The sequence below is a fragment of the Psammomys obesus genome, unplaced genomic scaffold (assembly GCF_907164565.1).
Source record: "Psammomys obesus unplaced genomic scaffold, mPsaObe1.curated_primary_1811, whole genome shotgun sequence".
NCBI classification, from domain to species: domain Eukaryota; kingdom Metazoa; phylum Chordata; class Mammalia; order Rodentia; family Muridae; genus Psammomys; species Psammomys obesus.
This window is the reverse complement of record NW_026596460.1, coordinates 4,266,391-4,288,178: the sequence shown is the minus strand read 5'-3', so window position 1 is coordinate 4,288,178 and position 21,788 is coordinate 4,266,391. Positions and strand designations below refer to the sequence as shown.

Below are 21,788 nucleotides of genomic sequence, written 5' to 3'. Positions count from 1 at the left end.
GATCTCAGAGAAAGTTTACTGCTTTTGACCTTGGATACTTGCAAGTGATGGGGGGGGAGTGTAGAAATTAAAATAGTTGATTTATGTTGCAATGTTTTCAAAACACTTCTAATGGGAGCTCATGTCAGCTTCGGCTGAACAGCTTCAAAGCCCATCACACACTTATGTGCGAGGAGGAGACCTGCTCTTTCTTTTTAAACTGACAAGTCTCTAGATGTATTTCAAAGGAGTTCTAGTTTTCCTAATTGTTTCAGCACTGACTTATAGAAAGGACTTAAAAATGTTTTTTTTTTTTTTCATCTTCAAACTATTTCAGTGGTGAACATGTTAGAAAAGAATGACATGGTTGTACAGATCTCTTACATAGCCTTAGGTAGACCATGGTTAATCATGGCTGACTGACTCCATGTCGGGCAGGTTTTTCTTTTCTTTTTGAAGGGTACATCAACATTTATTTAATAAACAGATTCCACATTCTTCTTTTTTCAAGTCAGTAAGTTTTTGCATAGCTTAGTTCAGCTCATAATTTTTGGAAAACATTTTAATATTTAATAACAGCAGCTAATCTGTGAGTACTCAAAGGCTTGATTATGAAAACCACTTCCAAGTTCAGAACTTTAGCTACTTCTAAAAAGTAAAGTGTGGTTCTTGCATACAAGTAAAGAGAGGAGTTGGGCATCACAGACATGATATCAAGAAGCATAAAACAGAAGAAAAACTGACTTTATCTGAATTTAGTTAATTAAGTTTTAGGAAATAAAAATATCAGCAAAGAATTTTAAGAAAAAGATGTGATGAACTCATAGCTAGCACATGTGAAGGACTGACAACCCATCCAAAGGGAGCAATTCAATTAGCAGATACAACCCTGATACGACTTTCTCCAAAGAAGATAACAAATGTCCCACATTAATTATAAACGCATTGCAGGCCCATCATAAGTCATTAACAAAACAAGTCAGAATTATAAGTACACCTTCTGTGGCTGCAAGCAATGCAACAGAACAAAAATGGCAAGCACAACTGAGGGTACAGAGTTGAAACACTCAGATGGTGGTGGCAGGGATTTGTAATAGTGCAGGGACTACAGAAACAGCCTGGCAGTTCATCCGTAGGATAGCTATATTAAGGGTAAGAATCACTAGGTGTGAGGCACATGAATGGGAACAAAAGGCTTACCCAGAGACTCATGTTTTCCAAGTGCCATCTCTGATCAAAACAAACACCCTCTCCTCAGTGGGAGGACAGACCCCCTTTCTAGAAGGATTTTACTCACTGAGGTTCCATTGCAGGCCTGTTGTTGTCACGCGGCTGCAATGCTGCCCGACAGGGACAAGGCCGCACCAGCTGCCTTCCATCCCAGTGTTTACATGGAGCCTGTGCTTTCCCTGAAAAAGAAGAAAGGCAAGTATGAAAAAGGGGAGAAAAAGACAGCCTGCAGCATGCCACTAGCCCTTAATGTGGCTTGACATAATGTTAACCGAAAATTAACTTAGTGCATCCTTTCAGCTGATTTAGACCTACTGTTCTATACCAGCTTCCTGTTAATTACAAGTTTTACATTTGATAAATTGGTTAGATGGGTTCAGAGCACACAGAGAATTATTTTTGATATCTTCTAATTCTAAAGATACCATCCATTGTACCTGCTGAAGATGCAACCTTTTGTGACACTGAATTCTAGGCTCACAACCAAGTATATATATAATGTATTTATACATATAATTATATATAACAGGCGGTTTCCCAAGTGAAGTCTTTACTCATCTGAGACTCAGGTTTCTAACCTTCAGAATTCAATGTAAGCACTAGATGGGTATTCTGTCTCCTGTGGCCATCACTAAGATCCTCACGATGTACACAAAGTTTCTGTCAACTTGACACAAAGTACAGTCCTTTGGGAAGAAGGGACCTCAACTGAGGAATTATCTCCATCAGACTGGCCTGTGGGCATGCTTCTGTGAGCTTTCTCTTGATTAATGATTAAGTGGGAGGGCTCAGCACACTGTGGGTAGTGCCACCCTGGGCAAGTGGTCTTGGGTTGTATGAAAAATTAAGCTGAGCAAGCCCCAGAGAACAAACCAGTAAGCAGCATTACCCCATGGCATCTGTTTCAGTTCCTGCCTTCAGGTTCTTAGCTTGGCTTCCTCTCAAAATGTTCTGTAAATTATACACCAAATAAACCATTTCTGTCCCAAGTTGGCTTAGGTTAGTGTTTTATCACATGCCGAGAAATCACCAAAACAACAGAGAACTTTTTATTTGCATAGTCATTCTGAAAAGGCCTAAATATAATTAAATTACTTTTAGAGCAATACATTTTATGCTTGGTGTCTGCTGCTGAGAGATGGATAATCAACGTGGCTGTGTCATGCAGGAGATAATATGTATAGAGAAGCATGGGTAGACTGTGGTACAGATAATAGGCCTGAGTGGCAGATATGAGCCTGCCGGACGAGATGTGAAGAACCCTTTTGGTCAGTTATTAAGGGGAAGGGCTCAGCCCAGGGTTGGGAGTGCTATCCCAGGGTAGATCGTCCTGGGTTGCACAAGAACTTAGTTCATTCATGTTGTGTTCACTTATGTCTCCACACCAACACTTCAAGGGAAAACAATGAGTCAAGATTGGTCCCTCAGTCACGAGGTTAAAGATGAACCACATGAAGGCACAGTAAGGCGCACACTGCAGGCAGTGCATGTGTGCACGGGGCTGGGGCTGCATGTGACCTGTACAATGTGCTCAAGTGGAAACCTCTAAAAGTAAGAACATGTAAGTTTTAAAAATGCCTCACAGCAACCCTTCAGTTCTCCCCTCCTCAGCATGGCAGTAGGATGGCGGGTCTGAAAACTCACTAGATGAGCAGGACCTCCCAGAAGGATCAGGAGTGACTTCTCAACAGCCAGTACGACTGGTTCTGACTTTTCCTCTAAACACCCTTAATTTTCTGCAAGGCAGGTATGTCTTTATTGCTTTGTATGCTTTTCTTTTAAAGGGACTAAGTTTGGCTACTTTACTTGATTCTCCCTTTTCTACCTATTCTCCAAAGCAAAGTTATTTTCTCCAAGATAGGTATTCAGAACACAACTTACACTGAAATCATAGATACCACACACTGCACAGTTTAACAAATCCTGAAAGAGGTGAAGGTGTTTCTTTTATAATAATAGCAGTTGCTGGCAGAAGGGGTGGTGGAAATTCTCAGTTCTTTACAAATGTTTTGCCTTCAGAAGGAAATTATGCGATAGCATTTCACGAAGTTAGAGCCTGGCCCAGTTTCCTACCTAAGGATGGACATCTAGGGCTCCAGGAGAAATATGCCATACTATTGGAGGGGTGACAGCTAAACTGTAACCTTTTGGTATAAAGTTGTAGATACAGACTGAAGAGGGCTAGAAGAGGGAAGGTTGGAGACTGCACAGAGGCCCAGACCTTTGCCCCTTTGGTATTTCTGACAATGAGGTTGACTTCCTACTGCTTATCAAGGAGGGATTCCCACATTATGGGTGTATCTTATTTTCACTGTGTTTATATTTATCCTGGCTTTTAATGACTCTTCTTTTTTTACTACTTTATGTTTCGTCAGAAACCAGCTAAATACATTGTATGTTTGGTGTTCTAAAAACTCTAGTGAAGAATGATGAAAGAAATGAAATAATTTTTCAACTGGTGGAAATGAACTCCCTGTGAGAAAATTCTTCAGCTTCCAGCATATAATATAAAGGAAACAGAACCTATACATGTTAAGTTTTATTATCCTGGGGAGAGAAGCACCAAGGTAACTTCACTGATTTAAGCAGCACAGTGGGAAGCCTCCTTCCTCAGCTTTGCTAAGTATTCATGGCCTTTCTCATTATTCTAAGAACCAATGCACCTTAACATTTTCATTCCGAGAATAAACTAGTATGGAGACTTGAGAAGTCACAGATAGGTATTAGACTATCATCGATTAGCATTTGTTTCTTGCTTTAAACATGTGTTTTGCCATATGTGAAGGGTCTCGGTGTTTATAAATATGCAAATTTAGTTTTTATGGCTAAAAGAGAACAGTATTATGCTTTCATCCTCTATTGGCATGTCAATGTGACATCTCTAAAAAAAAAATGAATGACTGGGTGAAGGAATTTTTGTTCATTCCCTAGATTTCTCAATTTATAATATATGCTAGTCTATATGAGATTTGACAGAAGCAGGCATCCAGCCTGACATTAAAGAACTCCTGCAGGATTTATGGCATCACTGAAGACCAGAGGCACATGAACTAATCATTCACTTCCATATACTCCCATGAATCACTGCACAGGTTCCTGCTCCATCCTCTGTTCTCAGCTAAGATAACTCTTTGAAGTCAAAAGCAGTTTTATACAGCAAAGGAGAAACAAGAATCAATCATGGTTTGCCTCTTCAGTTGTGGTTATTGGAACATATGCAGCAACCTTCATGTGGTATGAAGCTATAGTCTGGCAAAAACGCAGCAAAGATATTGCAAGGTATGTGTACTCAAAATCATGCTTAAGATCATGCTAAGGACAGAAGTATCATGCAATCAGTTTCCCCAGACTATAATTCTAACATAGAGCAAAACATATACAGAAATATAGATATTTATTGATTGCTAAGGGGTCATTCCCATCACGTTTTATACTGTGTTTCTTTACTGCAAGGAATAAAGGCATATTTTTAAAAAAGAGCTCACCCTGGATTTTGCCAGAGAAACCAAATATGAAGACATTTTAATTCAATTTATATTACAAAGTCCTTAAATTTAGCAACTATGCCAATATTTGCACAAAATATTTTAGAATGCCTTAGTATGAGCCTCACAAAATGCATAGCAAATAGAGAATATCATCAAACACAAAATACAGGAAGACTATAATGACCTTTTTAATTAATATAAAAGATTCAAGACACTGGTGGTTCACAAAGCAGACAGTCATTCATTAAATTGCTATTAATACTCAAAACACCTTGTGTTAAATTCTGTGTATGGTGCAAGTACACAACTAGGCATAGTATGAATGAAACACTCCTGCACACTGATTAAACACAAGGCCAACCTCATCATCTTTTGCCACACTGTCCAGGTACTTTAAAATGCATTAGCAAAAAGTGCAAGAAAGTAAACAGCCTGCAGGAAAAACATTAAATGAAGAAGATAAAAGGATCCACACTATGTGGACCAGAAGAAGCTGTTAGTTTGTGCACACACCAACTTGGATTGATAAATTTTCATGCTGATACTGATCACATAATGGAAAACAGTTACACAGCAAATGGTCTTTCCAGAGAACTTACATTTGCAAAACTCCACAGCTGGAAGACTCATGAGACTCTGATTTTTCTGAATAGGTACAGAATTCAAAACATTAGAGTAACAGGTTAGGTTAAATGGCTGGCATTAAGTCAGTGTTAAAATGTCACACACACACACACACACACACACACACACACACACACACACACACGCACTCCCAAGTCAAATAAGACTGGAAAAAAGACTTCAGAGATTGTCCTCTTAGAAGTCACAATATCTGCTTGCAAATTCCATATTCTACAATCTAGAATCTAACACCACCACCAACAAAACACAGACTGAACAATAGTTTTTCTTAATGATCTGAAAATTCTTATGAATAATAATTTAAACTCCCTTTGTTCTTGAAGTAATAACTCATTTCCTGAGGAAGCTTTATTTTTGGAAAGTTCATTTTAGGAAATCCACATAATAATGATGACTTGGGAAGTCACAGTCCTACCCCCACATAAACACACACACACACACACACACACACACACACACACACACACACATTGAGAAATACAGCCATGTATGCTGTATATAATTTTGACGTTTTTGTTTAATGTATCTATAGCCAGAACATTTCTGAGACATGTTTCAAAACTGACAACTTATATTTGACTTTATTCTGGGAATTATTTGGTAAAGTCAGACTGACACGAGTTAACCTGATTCTTTAGCAGAACAGTTAATATTAAGTGACTGACAAAAGAGAATCTTCATAATGCTAATTAAACCACTTTGTTTATTCAAGATTTAAAAAATTGGAGCAGGCTCTTTCCCCTGCTAAACCTAGAGTATCTCGAAATTCAAACCAATGAAATCACTACGCCTTTTATTTTCCCTCACATCTGCATTTATGCTTTTTCACATGTCCCATCCACCCTGTCTTTATGCTTCTCTCTTAATGGAATTAGAGGAAAGAATCTGCTAAATGCTGCCACCCTAAAGTGTTGGAAGCTTATTCCTCACCATTCTAATGGTTTTGTATTTTAAGCAATGACTTCTAAAAAATACTTCTTCTAGGAGTACACAATTCTAACAGTGGAAACAGGACAAGCTACACAGGAGGGCATTATAAGCCAGTGTGATAGCTAAGTTATAAAATGTTCTTCATTGAGTGCCCTTTCATGAGATGCAGAACCTGGTCAGGATGGCCACGTTGTTCTGCACTTCCACTACTACTCCAGCCTTAATGGGAGAAGCCACAAAGGAAGGATGCTTTGTAAGTCGTCTCCTTATGCTTCCTATTTAGCATGAACAGATGATTTCCTTTCAACTGCTACAAACTTTATCTGTGCCACAAAATGTAGCATTTTGCTACTATATTGTGTCTGGCAAACAGGTTCATATTGCTGCTCTAAAAATGAGAAAGAGCCTACTTTAATTTTGCTGGCTGAATTAACAGCACAGAGGGAGAATGTCTATATGTTTAATAAACACCTGACTGGGAAATTCTTCAGAGCGAACAGAAATTATTGATGAAAATGTGTCAATAATTTTGAAAAGAATTTTTTGAAATTTTGAGTAGAGTAGATGGGAGGACTTTAAAGTACAGGAGGGGAGGTTCAGGTGAACATAAAAGAATCAAGAGGCTCAGCATTACTTAGACAATATTCCTCTACTTAAATACTAGGAGAAAACTGCACTCACCAATATTTATGAATACCCTGTCAACAGTGTTTAAAGCACATTGTAAAATATATGCTATGTAGACATCTGTTAGATAAAATGGAAATTATATGGCTCCCTTATTATATCGTTTTAGGACTTGATTATGGCATAAGTGTTCTAAGAAAAGAGATTTAGGCATTTAAATGGTGAATACTGATTTATCTATGCTCTTCTGTTTGAAGTTTCATTTCAAGCATAGGTTTACATTCCACAGTATGTTTTAAAAGAAAGTAAGTGATTACTCTTCATGAGACTAATGCAAAATATTAGCAAATGGAAAAATCTTTAAAACATTTGTGTTAGAATGCTTCCATTATGGCATCTAAAGGTCACTTGTCCACTCTGTACAGTTTCCAAATATTTAGTTGAGTTAATGTTATTACACCATTCTTTGTTCATCATTTGAAAAAGTTCCAAGAATTTATGTTATTTCACAACTGGTACCATGGCTGTAATGTACCTCTTATTTTTTTGAAATTCTAAATATGAACTGAGTCTAGGACTATTTCATATAAGGCACTCCGATCACACTTATTTCTCAGTCCTTCCAGGTCTACCCTTGGCCTTTGTGTGCCCCCTCAGAAAAAGAAGAAAAGAATAAGAACAGGAATAATAATAAGCAACAACAACAACAAAACCAAAACACGAATCCAATTTGTGTTGCCCATATATTCACTGGAGCATGGTCAAACTCCCAGTGGCCAGGCTCTTAAAAAATAATGGAGTACTGCCCCACCTGCACCCCTGCCAGAAGCCATCAACTGTGGAGAGCTACACTTCAGTGTTCTTGCCATTTTTTTTTTTCCTGAGGAAAAGTTTTATTTCACTTACAGCTTATTGTCCATCATGAATAGAAATTCAGGGCAGGAAACTGGAGGCAGGAACTGAAGAAAAGGCCATGAAGGAACACTGCTTATGGGATTGCTTTCCATGGCTCATTCAGTTTGCTCTTTTAAAAGATACCCAGATCCACCTCCCCAAGGGTGCCACCAACCGCAATATGATGGGCCCTCCCAAGTCAATTACAAGTCATGAAAAATGTTTCTAGGTTTGCTTAATTTTTGTATGTGCTGGTTTTATAGTTGCAATGTTTTAATGATAAACTTTAAAATTAAAAAAGGAAGAAAGAAAATGTCTCCATAGGCTTGCTTATAGGCTAATTTGTTAGAGGTATTTTCTTAATTGAAGTTCCCTCTTCTCAGATAACTCTGGCTTTTGCTGACAAAATTAACTAGTACAGTTACTCTCTAGAACCTAACAATAAGACCCTATTGTTGAAGACACCACATACTTGAGTCATAGAACATGGAGAAATTAAACTGGTGTTGACATGAAAATGTCATTTTACCTGATAGCTTTCACAGGTCTCAAAGGTGCTATGCATACTACTGATGAAGAAAAGTAATCATCAGTCTCATCTAAGTGTGATCCTTGCAAGCTACAATAATAACTGGCCTGGCAAAACATGCAACAGTGGCATGGACATTATGGAAATAAACAAATGCTTTCTGACTGGACTTAAGTCCACTGCACAAGATGAAACCCATACCTAGTATCATTATCAGGCCAAGAACCAGTGGCTAGAAAGGTTATAGGCCCTATGTGAGAAATTACGATAATCATTCTGCTAAATATACATATCATTAAATTGACTCCTTATGACTAACAAGTCATAAGGAGTCATAGATTAGTGAATAAACAGGTAGCAAGTGGGTCACATGACAGCATCCATTTCTCTCTGTTTTTGACCATGTTTTTAGTATGACAAGCCATCTCAAGTTCGTGCTTCTGCTTATCACAATTTTTAAGAGTTCTCTTTGATGGCTTCCTATCCAGGCTGTTTATTTTTGAAGGGGGAAAGGGTTGAAGTAGGGGTTGTCATCCCTTCTATGTCTCTCCTTTTCAACTGTAGCTTCATTGCCTTTTACAGTCAGCTGGAGTGTGGATCATGTGCTTCCACATGGTTTCTGGTGACAGCACGTACTACAGACATCCACATGGTCTCAGGAGACAGCACAGCCCACTCACATCAACATGGCCACCTCCTTTTTGGCACCAGTATGGCTCATGGTCATCAACATGGCTTCAGGTGGCAGCACAGAGCATGGACACCTACATGGCCTTTGGTGGTAACATCAGCCATGAACTTCCACACGGCCCCTGGTTGTAGCAAGACCAACACGGCTGCAACAGGACTACAAACTTCGAACAAGGCTCTTGGTGGTAGCATGTACCAAGAATATCAACATGGCTTCAGGCAGCAGTAGAGGCCACTCATATCAAAATGAACCACAGACACTAACATGGCCTCCAGAGGAAACACAGAATACAGATATCCATGTGCACCTCAGGCTTCCACACAGCCTGGGACAGCAGCATGGACAATGGATTCCAACATGGCTTCCAGGGTAGCATGAACCACGGAAGTCTTTCAAAGAGGTCCAATGCAGAAAGTGAAGCATTCTTCATCTCAGACATCCTGCAGTTGGTCAGAGGCAAGGGGATTGTGCAGCTGGGAAGCATTTTCGGAAGCTGAGTGTGCACAACTTCCAGGCTGCTGCACACCACGCTGCCAGCTCTATTGCGATGACACATTCCCCTATCTACCACAGTTTTCTCTCATACCAGCCACTGGAGTCACATCTCCACCCCCATCTCTTTCCATCAAGCACTCCCTGCTCCATTCCTCCATCTTTCCCATTTCTCCCTTGCATAGTTGCTTGTCATAGTAGCATTAGAATCTGCAGTATGTCACACAGTATACTTTTTTCTCAAACAGATTTATATGCAAATATTCACTGCAATGAGTGAATGAGTCTGGTTCATTTCTGGTTTCTGCAGCACCATAAATACTGGACCATCACTGAGAATCATCTTGGATGTCCCGTTGTTACCCAGAATCAGGGTAATCTTGTGGCTAGGAAGGGTGTCCCAGGGCAGGCTCCGTGCAAGCTCCAGGCTGCACACACCTCCTCACCCCTGATGCTGGCTGCCCATGAGATTTGCTAAGCTTGACCTTTGTGCTTGTAGCCTGCAGGCAGCATCACTGTCCTTATGTCTCCATCTCTTAGCAGGGCAAGCATTGCTGGCTGCAGCAGCAGCAGCAGCAGCAGCAGCAGCAGCAGCAGCAGCAGCAGCAGATCCATGCTGGGGCCTGGCCCTACTCAGTAATCACCTCTGTACATCTCCCTACCACTGAGCTTTCTCTCCAGTCCCTCACTGCGTCCTACTAAACAGGACACTGAACTACCAAGTTAGTTTTGTCAATTTCCCTTGAGTACTCAGACTTCTGAGGTAGAACTGTTTGACAGAAACATTATCTTCTAAAATGGCCTTTACTAAAAGAGTTACACGAGGGGACAGGATGGTGGCTTAGTCAGAGTGCTTGTTGTACAGGCATGTGCTGTAAGGAAGGCAATGTGCAGAGGCAGGAGGTCGGCCCAGATGGTCTGGTGAGCTCCAGGTTCAGTGAGACACTATTTCAACAATCAGGGTGCATAGTGACAGAGGAAGACACCTGGTGTTTGCCTGTGAGTGTGTGCACACCTACACTCAGACTTATACCCACATGAATAAATTCATACTAGTCACACACAAACACAAAAATTTTAAAAAGAATTCCATACTTAATTATTTTCTAAAAAGTAATAGGTCCCACTATACTTTCAAAAATCATATATTTGATCTATCAGTCTGCCTGCTTGACTGCTTCTCTGTCCGTCTGTCTTTAGTGCCAGGACATACTCTAGGGCTTAGCACATGCTAAGCCACATCACAACTCATCAGGTACAACCTTTGTGTTTGCAACCTTTGGGCTGAGATGCAATTGTGAAGCATATAGTTTTGTCATTCTCTGCTGCAAGAAGCTCAGTTCCACCATCTTTCTTTAAGATTTCATGAGTCCACTTTTTAAAAGCAACTTCCCATAAAACCAACCTTTTTCTGGAGCCACTGCAGGCTGTGTAGACTCCTTTTCTGCCACCATGTCACCCTTTGGAGCCTCCATGGGTCTCTCAGACTCCTTGAAGCTCTTCTGCTGGTGGAGGCAGCTGCGGCCATCTTTGTTTTTTTCTTAGATCTTTGTATGTTCAGCGATAGCAATATCTAATCCATTCTCTGCTATTAAAATACACCAAATCTGCTTCCCAACTTTCATCACAATTGGAAAGGCAGTAATAGGATGTCAGCACTGAGTAGTGTATTTCAGTTTTTCTCTTCATGTTCACTGCCCCCCTTTCTTACTATGCAGGGTGTATAGGGTCTTCTATAGCAGACATTTGCTTCCCAAAATGACTCTAAAAACAAACGTGCTCCTTTATAACCTTCCATTTTGTCAGTCTGTATTTACCAGTACTGCACAACAGTGCTCTTTCTGTCATCCTGGAAACTATATATCCTTAAGACTGGAAGAGGGATGGAGTATAAGGACAAGAGGAAGTGACAATGAAGGGACCTGTTTTCCCCTATGAAAAGTTCCAGGCAGTGTCTTTAGTACACAAGAATGAAGTAGACTGATGTTCAGCATATCTAATTCAAGCTGGGCTTCTCATACTTTCTATTTATTTATTTATTATTTATTTTACAATTTATTCATTATATATCCTGATTGAAGCCCCCTCCCTCAACTCCTCCAAGTCCTTCCCTCCCTCTTTTCATTTACATTAGTAATACCAATAGTTATTGTTAGTACACTTGAAGAAGGATAAAAAGACAACTTTATTAAAAAAAAAAAAAAAAAACACAGCCTAACTATCAAACTTTCCTGGAAAACATGAGAATGCTCTAATTAAAGAAACAGGACTATATGTCTTTGTTTCTAGAATAAAATAGTATAAACTTGTGATTTACTACTACTAATAAAGTACTTTTCACATTTCTAGAATGTGGGAATTTTAAGAGCCAAGTGCTGGCTGGTTTAGGCTGGTGAAGACTCACTATCTAGTTCACAAATGGCAGTGTCCTCACATGTAGAAGGAGCAAGGAATGATTCAGGACTCCCCTTACAAAACCCTAAGTCAATTCATGAGGTCTCTATCTTCATGACCTCACTATTTCCATATGCAGTATTTCTGTTGCTGTGCTAAAACACTGTGAGGGAAAAGAAAACAAATTTGGGAAGATATATCTATTTTTGCTCACAGTCCCTGAAAGAACCAGCACATCATGGCGGGGATGGTGTGAGAGCAGGAGTATGAAGCTGGACTGAGAGGATGGTGCTGCATATCAGCACAGGAGGCAGAGTAACCTGAAGTGGTGTCAGAATCTAAACCCCCAAAGCCTTCCCTGCAGCGATGCACTTCCTCCAGCAAGGCACCTCCTAATGCACCACCAGCTGGGGGAATCAAGTGTTCAAACACATGAAGCCTCCAGTGGGTATACCACATTCAAACAATAACAGTCTCCTAAAAAATTATGACTTTGGAGTAAAGAGTTCAACCTATGAATTTGGTAGAGAGAGCACAAATTTTCCTAGTATATTAGCTACCATACAAGTTTTAAGTTCCCTTTCATTTATGTGGCTGTTTCTTTTTCTTTTTTGCCTTCTCTCTCTCTCTCTCTCTCTCTCTCTCTCTCTCTCTTTTTGGGGGGAATTAATGACTAAAACATGATACAGATGCAACCTTACATAGTACTCATTCATGTTTTCAAAACATATTTGTTTTATTTTTCATAAGTTCATAAAATACTTAATTCAGTAACTAGGTATGATCCAAAAAACAAAGATCAAAAAGCATAAAAAATAGTATAAGTAAGAAAAATTCTGAGCTTCTGTAAAGCAAGAGACAGTCATCAGAACAAAACGACAGCCTACAGAGTGGGAAAGGATCTTCACCAATCCTAGAGCTGACAGAGGCCTGATATCCAGAATATATAAAGAACTCAAGAAATTAAAAAGCAATAAATCAAGCAATCCAATTAAAAAATGGGGTACAGAGCTAAACAGAGAATTCTCTGTAGAGGAATATAGAATGGCAGAGAAATACTTAAAGAGATGCTCATTGTCCTTAGCAATCAGAGAGATGCTAATCAAAATGACCCTGAGATTTCACCTTACACCCATTAGAATGGCTAAGATCAAAAACTCAAGTGGCAACACATTCTGGAGAGGTTGTGGAGAATTGGGAACCCTCCTCCATTGCTGGTGGGAATGTAAACTTGTACAACCACTTTGGAAATCTATCTGGCACTGTCTCATACAATTAGGAATAGTGCTTCCTCAAGATCCAGCTATACCACTCCTAGGCATATACCCAAAATTTGCTCAAGTACACAACAAGGACATTTGCTCAACCATGTTTATAGCAGCTTTATTTGTAATAGCCAGAACCTGAAAACAACCCAGATGTCCATCAACGAAGAAATGGATACAGATATTGTGGTACTTTTACACAATGGAATACTACTCAGCAATTAAAAACAGGGAAATCACGAAATTTGCAGGTAAATGGTGGGATCTAGAAAAGATCATCCTGAGTGAGGTATCCCAGGAGCAGAAAGACACACACGTTATATACTCATATAGACCTATAAGATAGGAAAAACATACTAAAATATGTGCACCTAAAGAAGAGAAACAAGAAAGAGGACTGGGAGTAAGATGATCATCCTCACATAGAGAGACAAATGGGATGGACAGGGGAAGTAGGAGAAAACAAGTAACAGGACAAAAGCCTACCGCAGAGGGCCTCTGAAAGACTCTACCTAGCAATGTATCAAAGCAGATGTTGGGACTCATAACCAAACCTTCAGCAGAGTGTAGGGAATCATAAGATAAAAGGGGGAGTTAATATGACCAAGAGAGGACAGCAGCTCCACAAGGACAAGATATATCAGGGTACAGGGGTCCTCTATGAGACTATTTCTCCAACTAAGGACCATGTGTGGATAAAACCTAGAACCCCTGCTCGGATGTAGTCCACAGTAGCTCAGTATCCAAGTGGGTATCCTAGTAAGGGGAACAGGAACTATTTCTGACATGAACTCAATGACTGGCTCCTTTTCCTCCCCTTCCCCCCATCCCCGAAGGAGAAACAGCCTTGCTGGGTCACAGGGGAGGACATGGCAGCCAGTCCTGAAGATACCTGATAAGCTGGGGTCAGATGGAAGGGGAGGAGGACTTCCCCTAGCAGTGGACTTGGAAAGGGGCAGGGAGGAGATGAGGGAGGGAAGGTGAACTTGGGAGGGAATGAGGGAGGGGGCTACAGCTGGGATACAAAATAAATAACCTGTGATTAATATAAAAAATAAAAATTAATAAAATTAAAAAGAAATTTTTTGAAACAAGATATCAAAATTTTGTTTTCCCATCGATTTCATGAAGTCCTACTCATAAATGTAAAGTTTCAGTTCTGATATCACCTCACCTACCTCCTTTACCAAACACTCCTCTGAACCTATAGCCTGGGTATCTGCACACCTCTTACATGATATTCAGCAAAGTCCATTATTTTAGATTTAAGTTCCTTATTCAGGATGATAATCTCTTTAATTGTTATAGCTATATGCAGTGTAGACAAACCAATATTTATGAAAATCAGTCATTAAACTTGGAAGTATCATACAAATTACAAATGCCAACTGTCCCTTGTTCCTTTACATTGAAATTCCTAGAAAGGGTTGTCTTCCTTTACTGTCTTCAACTTCTTTCTTAGTTTGATTGCAAGTAAGCACCCTTCTCCTCTTCAAAGGAAGCTTTCATCAGGTAACCAATAGCCTCTGAATATCTAAATCCAATTGCAGTTATCCATTCTCACATGACTTGATCTCTTCAAAGAATCTGTCATTCATTTTCAATCCCTCTTTGAACTATCAGCTTTCTTTGGCTGCCAGACCATAGGACTCTGGGTTTTCATCTTAACTCACCCCTTACTGGAAAGACCCTCTTTCTTCAAATTCCTTAATGTGTAGGGCTTCAGGAACAAGCTTAAGTTTCAACTGGATCCTTCTCCATTGCTCACCAAGTTTTCTGTAATTGGAGGGACCTAGAGGATGTGAGTCCCTCGTTTAGAGTACTAGTCCATTTTTTCCCCAAATTCTGGTTTTCAGTGGCCAAGAACCTATTTTCTATACCATGATCTTTCTTCTCAAGCCTACCCTATTCAACAGCCTTTGTTCGTTGATAGTTGCTTCATCCTTCCACCTTTTGACCAAATATTTTCCTTTTCACACAACCTATAAATCCACAAGGAAATCCTTTCAACTATATTCTACACAGAGCCAAAGCCTATTATTCCTACCCTGAGTCAGAACCTCCAGACTGTTTGCTCACATATCTCATTAGATCTCTGTATCTACCAGTCTATCTTGACCAGACAGTTGCCCTGAACCTTATAATAGGCCAGACCTATCTGCCTCACACTTGCATCTTAATTAAGAGAAATATACTTAGGGTTATTAGGTGTCTGGTTCACTTTTCTAGACCTTTGGTCTGGAGAATACATGTCATTGTTAATGAACCCTAGTTTTGAGATAGCTGGAACTGATACTTACACAGTGATCAACAGCACAGGTGTTAAAAATCTTCGTGATTTAAATCCCTTTCCACCCAGTACAAGTTTTTTTTTTTAATCAATAAAACTAAAATAAAAGGGTAGTTGTAAGGCACAAGTTATTTGATATGTAAGATAGTAACAATAGTAACTGATTCAGAACAAATGTTAAAGAAGTATTTGCTCTGCCTTTTATTATTAAAACAAAACAGAGACACAATAAGATTAAACAATTTTAGAAACTCTCTCTGCTTTTCATTTTTGTCAAGAATGTTAGACTAACATATCCAGGAAGCGATTTGAGACGTAGTACTTAATAACATTGTTCTAGCCAGCTTTAAACAGTTAACTTGACACGACGTATAGTTAAATGAGAAGACCTACAACCGAGGAAGTGCCTAGATCAACCTAGCTCCTGGGCATGCCAGTGGGTGATTTTCCTGACTGTTAACTGATGTTAGAAGGACTAGTCCACTGCAGACAGCACCCTTCCATGAAGAGGTAGATCTGGGCTTTACGAAAGCTAGCTAAACATAAGCATGTGAGCCAGCATTCAGTATCTTACACGGCTCATGTTGTACTTCTGTGGCTGTGAAATGAGTTCTTGGGTGGAGGTAATTCTGTGTGGAACAGTGAACGAGATGCACCTGTGTTCGTGCCTTGACTTCCTTGAATGAAGGACTATAACCTAGAATGGTGAGATGAGATAAACCTGTTCGTTCCCTGAGTTGTGTTTGGTTGGAATGTTTTATCACAGCAGTAGAAATTAAATTAGGACAAATATAAACACACTGTCAAGCTGGACAAAATGTTAGAACATATGTATTTTTTAAGCTGTGCAGAGCATGTCTTTATGGCACAGTATTCTCATTTTCACACCTCTTCTATAAGAGGTAGGGACCTTTGAAGTCAGAATATGAATGCACTGATAATATTTGTGCAGTATTTTTTTGTTTTTGTTTTTTGTTTCTGGAGGAATGAAGGAAAGTAACTTCTATTTCACTGAGGCAAAATCATAGTAAGATTTCTGAAAGAAATACACCTTTATGTAATTTACTTCCATTTCTGTACTACAAAAGGGCTTCTCACACTGAGGGCACATGTAAATGCAAGAGTTGTGTTGTGCTTAATGTACCATGTGATATGTCGGCATTCTTTGTGTTCTGTCTCACATCAGGTACACTCAGGATGAGCTGTTAATACTCAACTGCTTCTTGACTGAAGATATATTCTGTCCAATTGCACAGACATGAGTGAGTCCATCTCTTTCTTTGACACATTCCACTGTGGTAGCGTCTCCCACATGATACTCACTGAACAGTACAATCTGGTATTTTTACTTTATATTCCATATAGGTAATAAGACTTACTTATGTGAATGATGTACAGGATATTTCTCTGTCAATTCTCAGGCTGAAAAAACAAGTTGGAAAAAACAAGTTGGAAAGGACAGCTGCTCTCTTGCTTGAAGATTACTTTCTTTGAGGAAGGTTAGTCACTATGTCACAAGGACTCCCAGGGCTCTTTTGGGAGACTAATCCATTACTTCTACATATGGTGGTCCAGTGGCAGCTTGCCTGATGTGTGAGTGGGCTGCAAGCTACTGGTGAACTGATGCCAGGACAAATCAGTCTCCTGAGGCCCTTTCCTTGAAGTAGCAGCCCGTTTCCAAATCCTGATCATAGAGAAACCTTGCAAGATAAAACACGTTTACTGTTGTTTGAACCACATGTTCTAAAAAGCAACAGTCGTCAACTAAGTCTCTCTATGCCCAGACCTTCCTAGATGCTATAGCCTGTACTGTTTCATCTGCCTTTAGGCTGCCATTTTTGTTTCCTCCTTCTCTGTCCTTGCTGCTTTAAGTGACCATGAGGTATAAAATTATTTTTTTTAAACTTTTATTCAAAAGAGTGTATGAATCTCTTTTAAAAAGTAAAAAATTTGCAAGTTTATTTATTTATTTTTACTTGTATGTGAATCTGTGTTTCCTGAAGGGACAGAAAAACCAAAACCAAACAAGCCAAACCAAACCAAATAAGTGAAAACGATTCAAAAACCCACAAAAGCACAGTTTTTCTCTCAGTACCTAGAGATCATCTGAATTGATTCTTCCCTGTTCATCTTTATTTTCTTTTGAGCTATCAAACTGGTAGTGCTAAAGTTAGAAACAAAAATGATTCCCACAAGTTATTAAATAACGACAGATAGCACAATCATCAAACAGAGCACTTTCTGCTGGGTGCTGCCTCTGTGCTGTATGCTTTATACAATTATTTAAAAGATTGCATACACATATGCAAGAATGGTCCATATTTTAAAATAAATTCTGCTTAATGAGAAGAAAGCATTAAAAATATTACAAACTACCTCACTTTCTATCCAATAGTCACTTAAGCTGCCTTCATTTAAATAAACAGTAAAATGTGGCCAAATTGGTAGTTTAAATTTGATGAGGATGTTATTGTTTCAAATGTGAGATCTAATTCCAGACATATTTCAGGGGCAACATGTAAGTGGCTGCCTCCTGTGTACTATACAATGGATTATTTACTTTTCTAATTTTTTTCATATAATAAATTTTGTTTTCGTTTGCTGTTACTGATTGTCAGTACCTTGGAAGCCCCACAGTGATGGGAAAAAACAGTACTCACATCACAGTGGAGTTGCCAACATATTTACAGCCTTATCATTTGACAGGTAAGGTCAGAACTTTCCTGAGTTTATTCATAACCTGCACCAGCTTTCAATTCTTTGAAAATTGCTCCTTGATACCTAGCTTCCCTGAAATCACAGAGTGGCAGCCACTCTCTTCAGGTATAAATCAGATTCTAAATAACTGATAGCATTTCCTCCTCTGCAGGTAGTCAGGAAGCACACTGCATTTTCACTGGTGAATGCAGGTACCTGGGAAAAGCTGCACTGAGGATGATCTTAGAGTTTAATTCCTAGAGTCATTGGCAGGAAAACAGTCCTGAGGCTGTAAAAGTAAAGGTCCTGTTCTGGAATGATACTGGCATTTCAATAACCAGTCTACTTTTACCCTCTGAATCTAAATTAATCAAATTTAGTCTCTGTGTGTCACAGTAAATCCAATCACAAAATAGTTATTATACACCTAACATGACCAAAACATGAGTGATTTTGGCATGCTATAATAAGAGCCAATGCCATGCTGGCAAGTGAAATAGGTAAACAATTATTTGGAAACAGAGAGAAAAAATTAAAACTGGAAAAATTACAAAGAGAGATAAATCTTTTGAACTTTCCCCATGAAAGATCATTGTTTCTTTATTGAAGGGGTCATTAGGGAGAAGGTTCTGGGAAGTCTTCGTTCTAACTGCTAGTGACACTATTTAAAATATTTAGAATTACAGTCATGGTTTGTACTGTTAAAAGTTGGGCAAAATAGTGATCTTTAATTTTAAGCCATCCTTTTCAATCTATGAAGTATGAATATACTTATCTATAAGAAAAATTAAATATTGTTTTCCCATTTAGTTTTGTATATTAGGGATAGATAATATAATATCATTAGGGGTCACAAGGTGACAATTCTGTTTACAATAATGTGATTCAACCTCAGTTGCTTTATTAATCTATTTATCTTTCTGTTGGCATCAAAAAGTACCAAGAGAATCAGCTTTTTTGTTGAGAAGCCATGTACACTGGCTTTTCTTCTGCTTTGGGCTATGTGACCTTGCAGAACAAATCTCCTTCTGTCAATTCCTTTATTTTTGAAATGGATCTTATCTAATGCCACAGAGTGACTGGAATGAATAAGTAGCTTACATAAAGCACCTATCAATATTATTATTTTTTTCTGTATAATATTAACAGAGGCAGCTCTAGTTGGGGAAAATGCAGTAATATAATACCAAGTCAAAGGCAACATTATGCCACATGGCTGAGGCTTTGGCTGAGGCTTCACAGTAAGACACCTTTTTGGTTTTTTTTCCCTTTAGAAGAAAGGTGCCTGTGCCACTGTAAGGCGCATATGCTAAGGAACCCTGGTGAACTGTCTTGAGCAGTAGAGACTTCATGGGCCTCCTTAGAAGTCTATGTAAGACCCCGATTTCCTCAAGGTTATATATATATATATATATATAAAAAACTGAGGGTCATGCCCAGGTTTTCATTATAGAGGTCAAAACTCCCACTAAGGGTATGCTGTCAGCCTCCTCCCAAGGCATTTTTTTGTATATTTTTAATTAAAATTTTATTTTTTATATTAATTACAGTTTACTCACTTTGTATCTCAGCTGTAGCCCCTCCTTCATTCCCTCCCAATCCCACCCTCCCTCTCTCATCCCCTCCCATGCCCCTCTCCAAGTCCACTGACAGGAGAGGTCCTTGTACCTACATCTGACCCTAGGTTATCAAGTCTCTTCAGGACTGGCTGCAATGTCCTCCTCTGTGGCATGGCAAGGCTACTCCCACTTCAGGAGGGATGTTCAAAGAGCTAGCCACTGAGTTCATATCAGAGACAGCCCCTGTTCCCCTTACTAGGGAACCTGCTTGGATACTGAGCTGCCATGGGCTACATCTGAGCAGGGGTTCTAGGTTATCAGGACTCTTGTGGGAAAGATGAACAACCAGAACAGCAGAATACGAATAGTTGAACTACTGAGCTAAAAAGTTTGACTTTTTTTTCAATTCACCCCAAATGTACATGCTGTGAAAAGTCATCCTGTCTTTTTCTATAAAAGACTAAACTCTCTCATCCTTGAAATGACTTTGAAAATATGACCTGCAAGGCAACATGTCATCTGTCTGTTCACCATGGTCTCTCCCTCGTGGCTACTGGCTCGGCAACAGATTATAGGTGTGGGTAGAGATAAATGAAAAATATTCTTGTACTTGGTCCATCTCACAGTAGTCTCATGATTCCATGAGATGTGCTTCAGTGTGCAGTGTGGGAATGCTTCAGTGTGTAATTGAAATTGTCACATCTGGTAGTTAGAAGAACTCTTATATGCCAAGGAGTGGTATAGCTGGGTCTTGAGAAAGCACTATTCCTAATTGTCTGAGAAACCACCAGACTGATTTCCAAAATGGTTGTACAAGTTTACATTCCCAATAGCAATGGAGGAGGGTTCCCCTTTCTCCACATCCTCTCCAGCATGTACTGTCACTTGCGTTTTTAAGCTTGGCCATTCTGATGGGTGTAAGGTGAAATCTCAAGGTCATTTTGATTTGCACTTCCCTGATGACTAAGGATTTTGAACATTCCTTTAAGTGTTTCTATGCCTTTCAACATTCCTCTATAATTCTCTGTTGTTGCTATAATGTTCTTTTGGAATGTACACAATTTACCCTTTTTAATTCAAATGCTGATTTCTCTACCCCACTATCTGGTTTCAAACCAGACATTGTCTGAAGTTTGTGTAAACAAGCCACCATTTGTTCTCTAAATTGTCAATTAAAACAACCAGCCGCAAAGCTGAGAAATGGAGAGGATAGGGTGGTACATCCTGGTCCAGAGTGGGAGGAAGAGAAAGCAGGAAGAGAAGAGAAGAGGAGAGGAGGACAATCTGCAGGAGAGGTCTTGGAACCATGTGGAGAAACGAACTTGACCTAAGATAGCACTAAAAGCAAGATAAGATAATGGGTGAATCTGAATGGTAGGAAACTATGCGGGCTTGGAGGTTTAGGAGGAACTAACCATTGCCCAGCATTACGCTCTAGGTTAATGAAATAAATCCTAGTCTCTGTGTGGTGATTTGGTTACACAGCTGTTCAGGAATAATTGATGCTTAAAAGATATATCAATAGTAAATATTAAATAACCACAACAAATGGTGCCCAACCAATCTAAGTATCCAAACCCTTTAAAACATACTTTATCACAATTTGGTAGGGGGAATAAGCTCCCAGTAATACAACCCAAATGTAAAACCTAAAAACTCCCAGGTCAATTATTGTCTCTTTAAGAGAGACTCTTAAATAAAAGGCTCAGGTACGAAAAACAGCCTGCTATAGGCAGACCTGAGATTTAAGATAACAAAACTGGCTGCAGCTATAGTCTCACCTGAGGGGTACAGGAGTATAGCTTCTTTATGGGATGGCTGGCTCAGCTCAGCTCAGCTCACCTCAGCAGCCACGACTGGAAAGAGATGAAATGGAGGTAGACAAACCTCTAGACAGAGTTTGGCCTAAAACTGCATCTAAAATAAAAAATGCCACGGCAGATGGTGTCTTAATCCCTTTTGGCTTTGTTTTGGTTGTCATAGTCATGGATCTGGTTACAATATGTTTAATGGTGATGGCTCTTCTCCATACCTTCTCCAAGAAAGTTCAAGGAGAAAATGGGGAAAAAGCCAAGGAC

General features: G+C 39.3%; 1 protein-coding gene across 2 annotated transcripts in view; it reads right to left on the bottom strand.

Moving 5' to 3' along the window:
• Nucleotides 1–21,788, bottom strand: part of Tpk1 (thiamin pyrophosphokinase 1) — a 368,986-nt gene that overhangs the window by 84,578 nt on the left and 262,620 nt on the right. For both annotated transcript variants that reach the window (XM_055598333.1, XM_055598332.1), the window contains one exon: nucleotides 1,277–1,388. In XM_055598333.1, coding sequence (XP_055454308.1) covers nucleotides 1,277–1,388 — 112 coding nt within the window. The remainder of the gene's footprint in view (nucleotides 1–1,276; nucleotides 1,389–21,788) is intronic.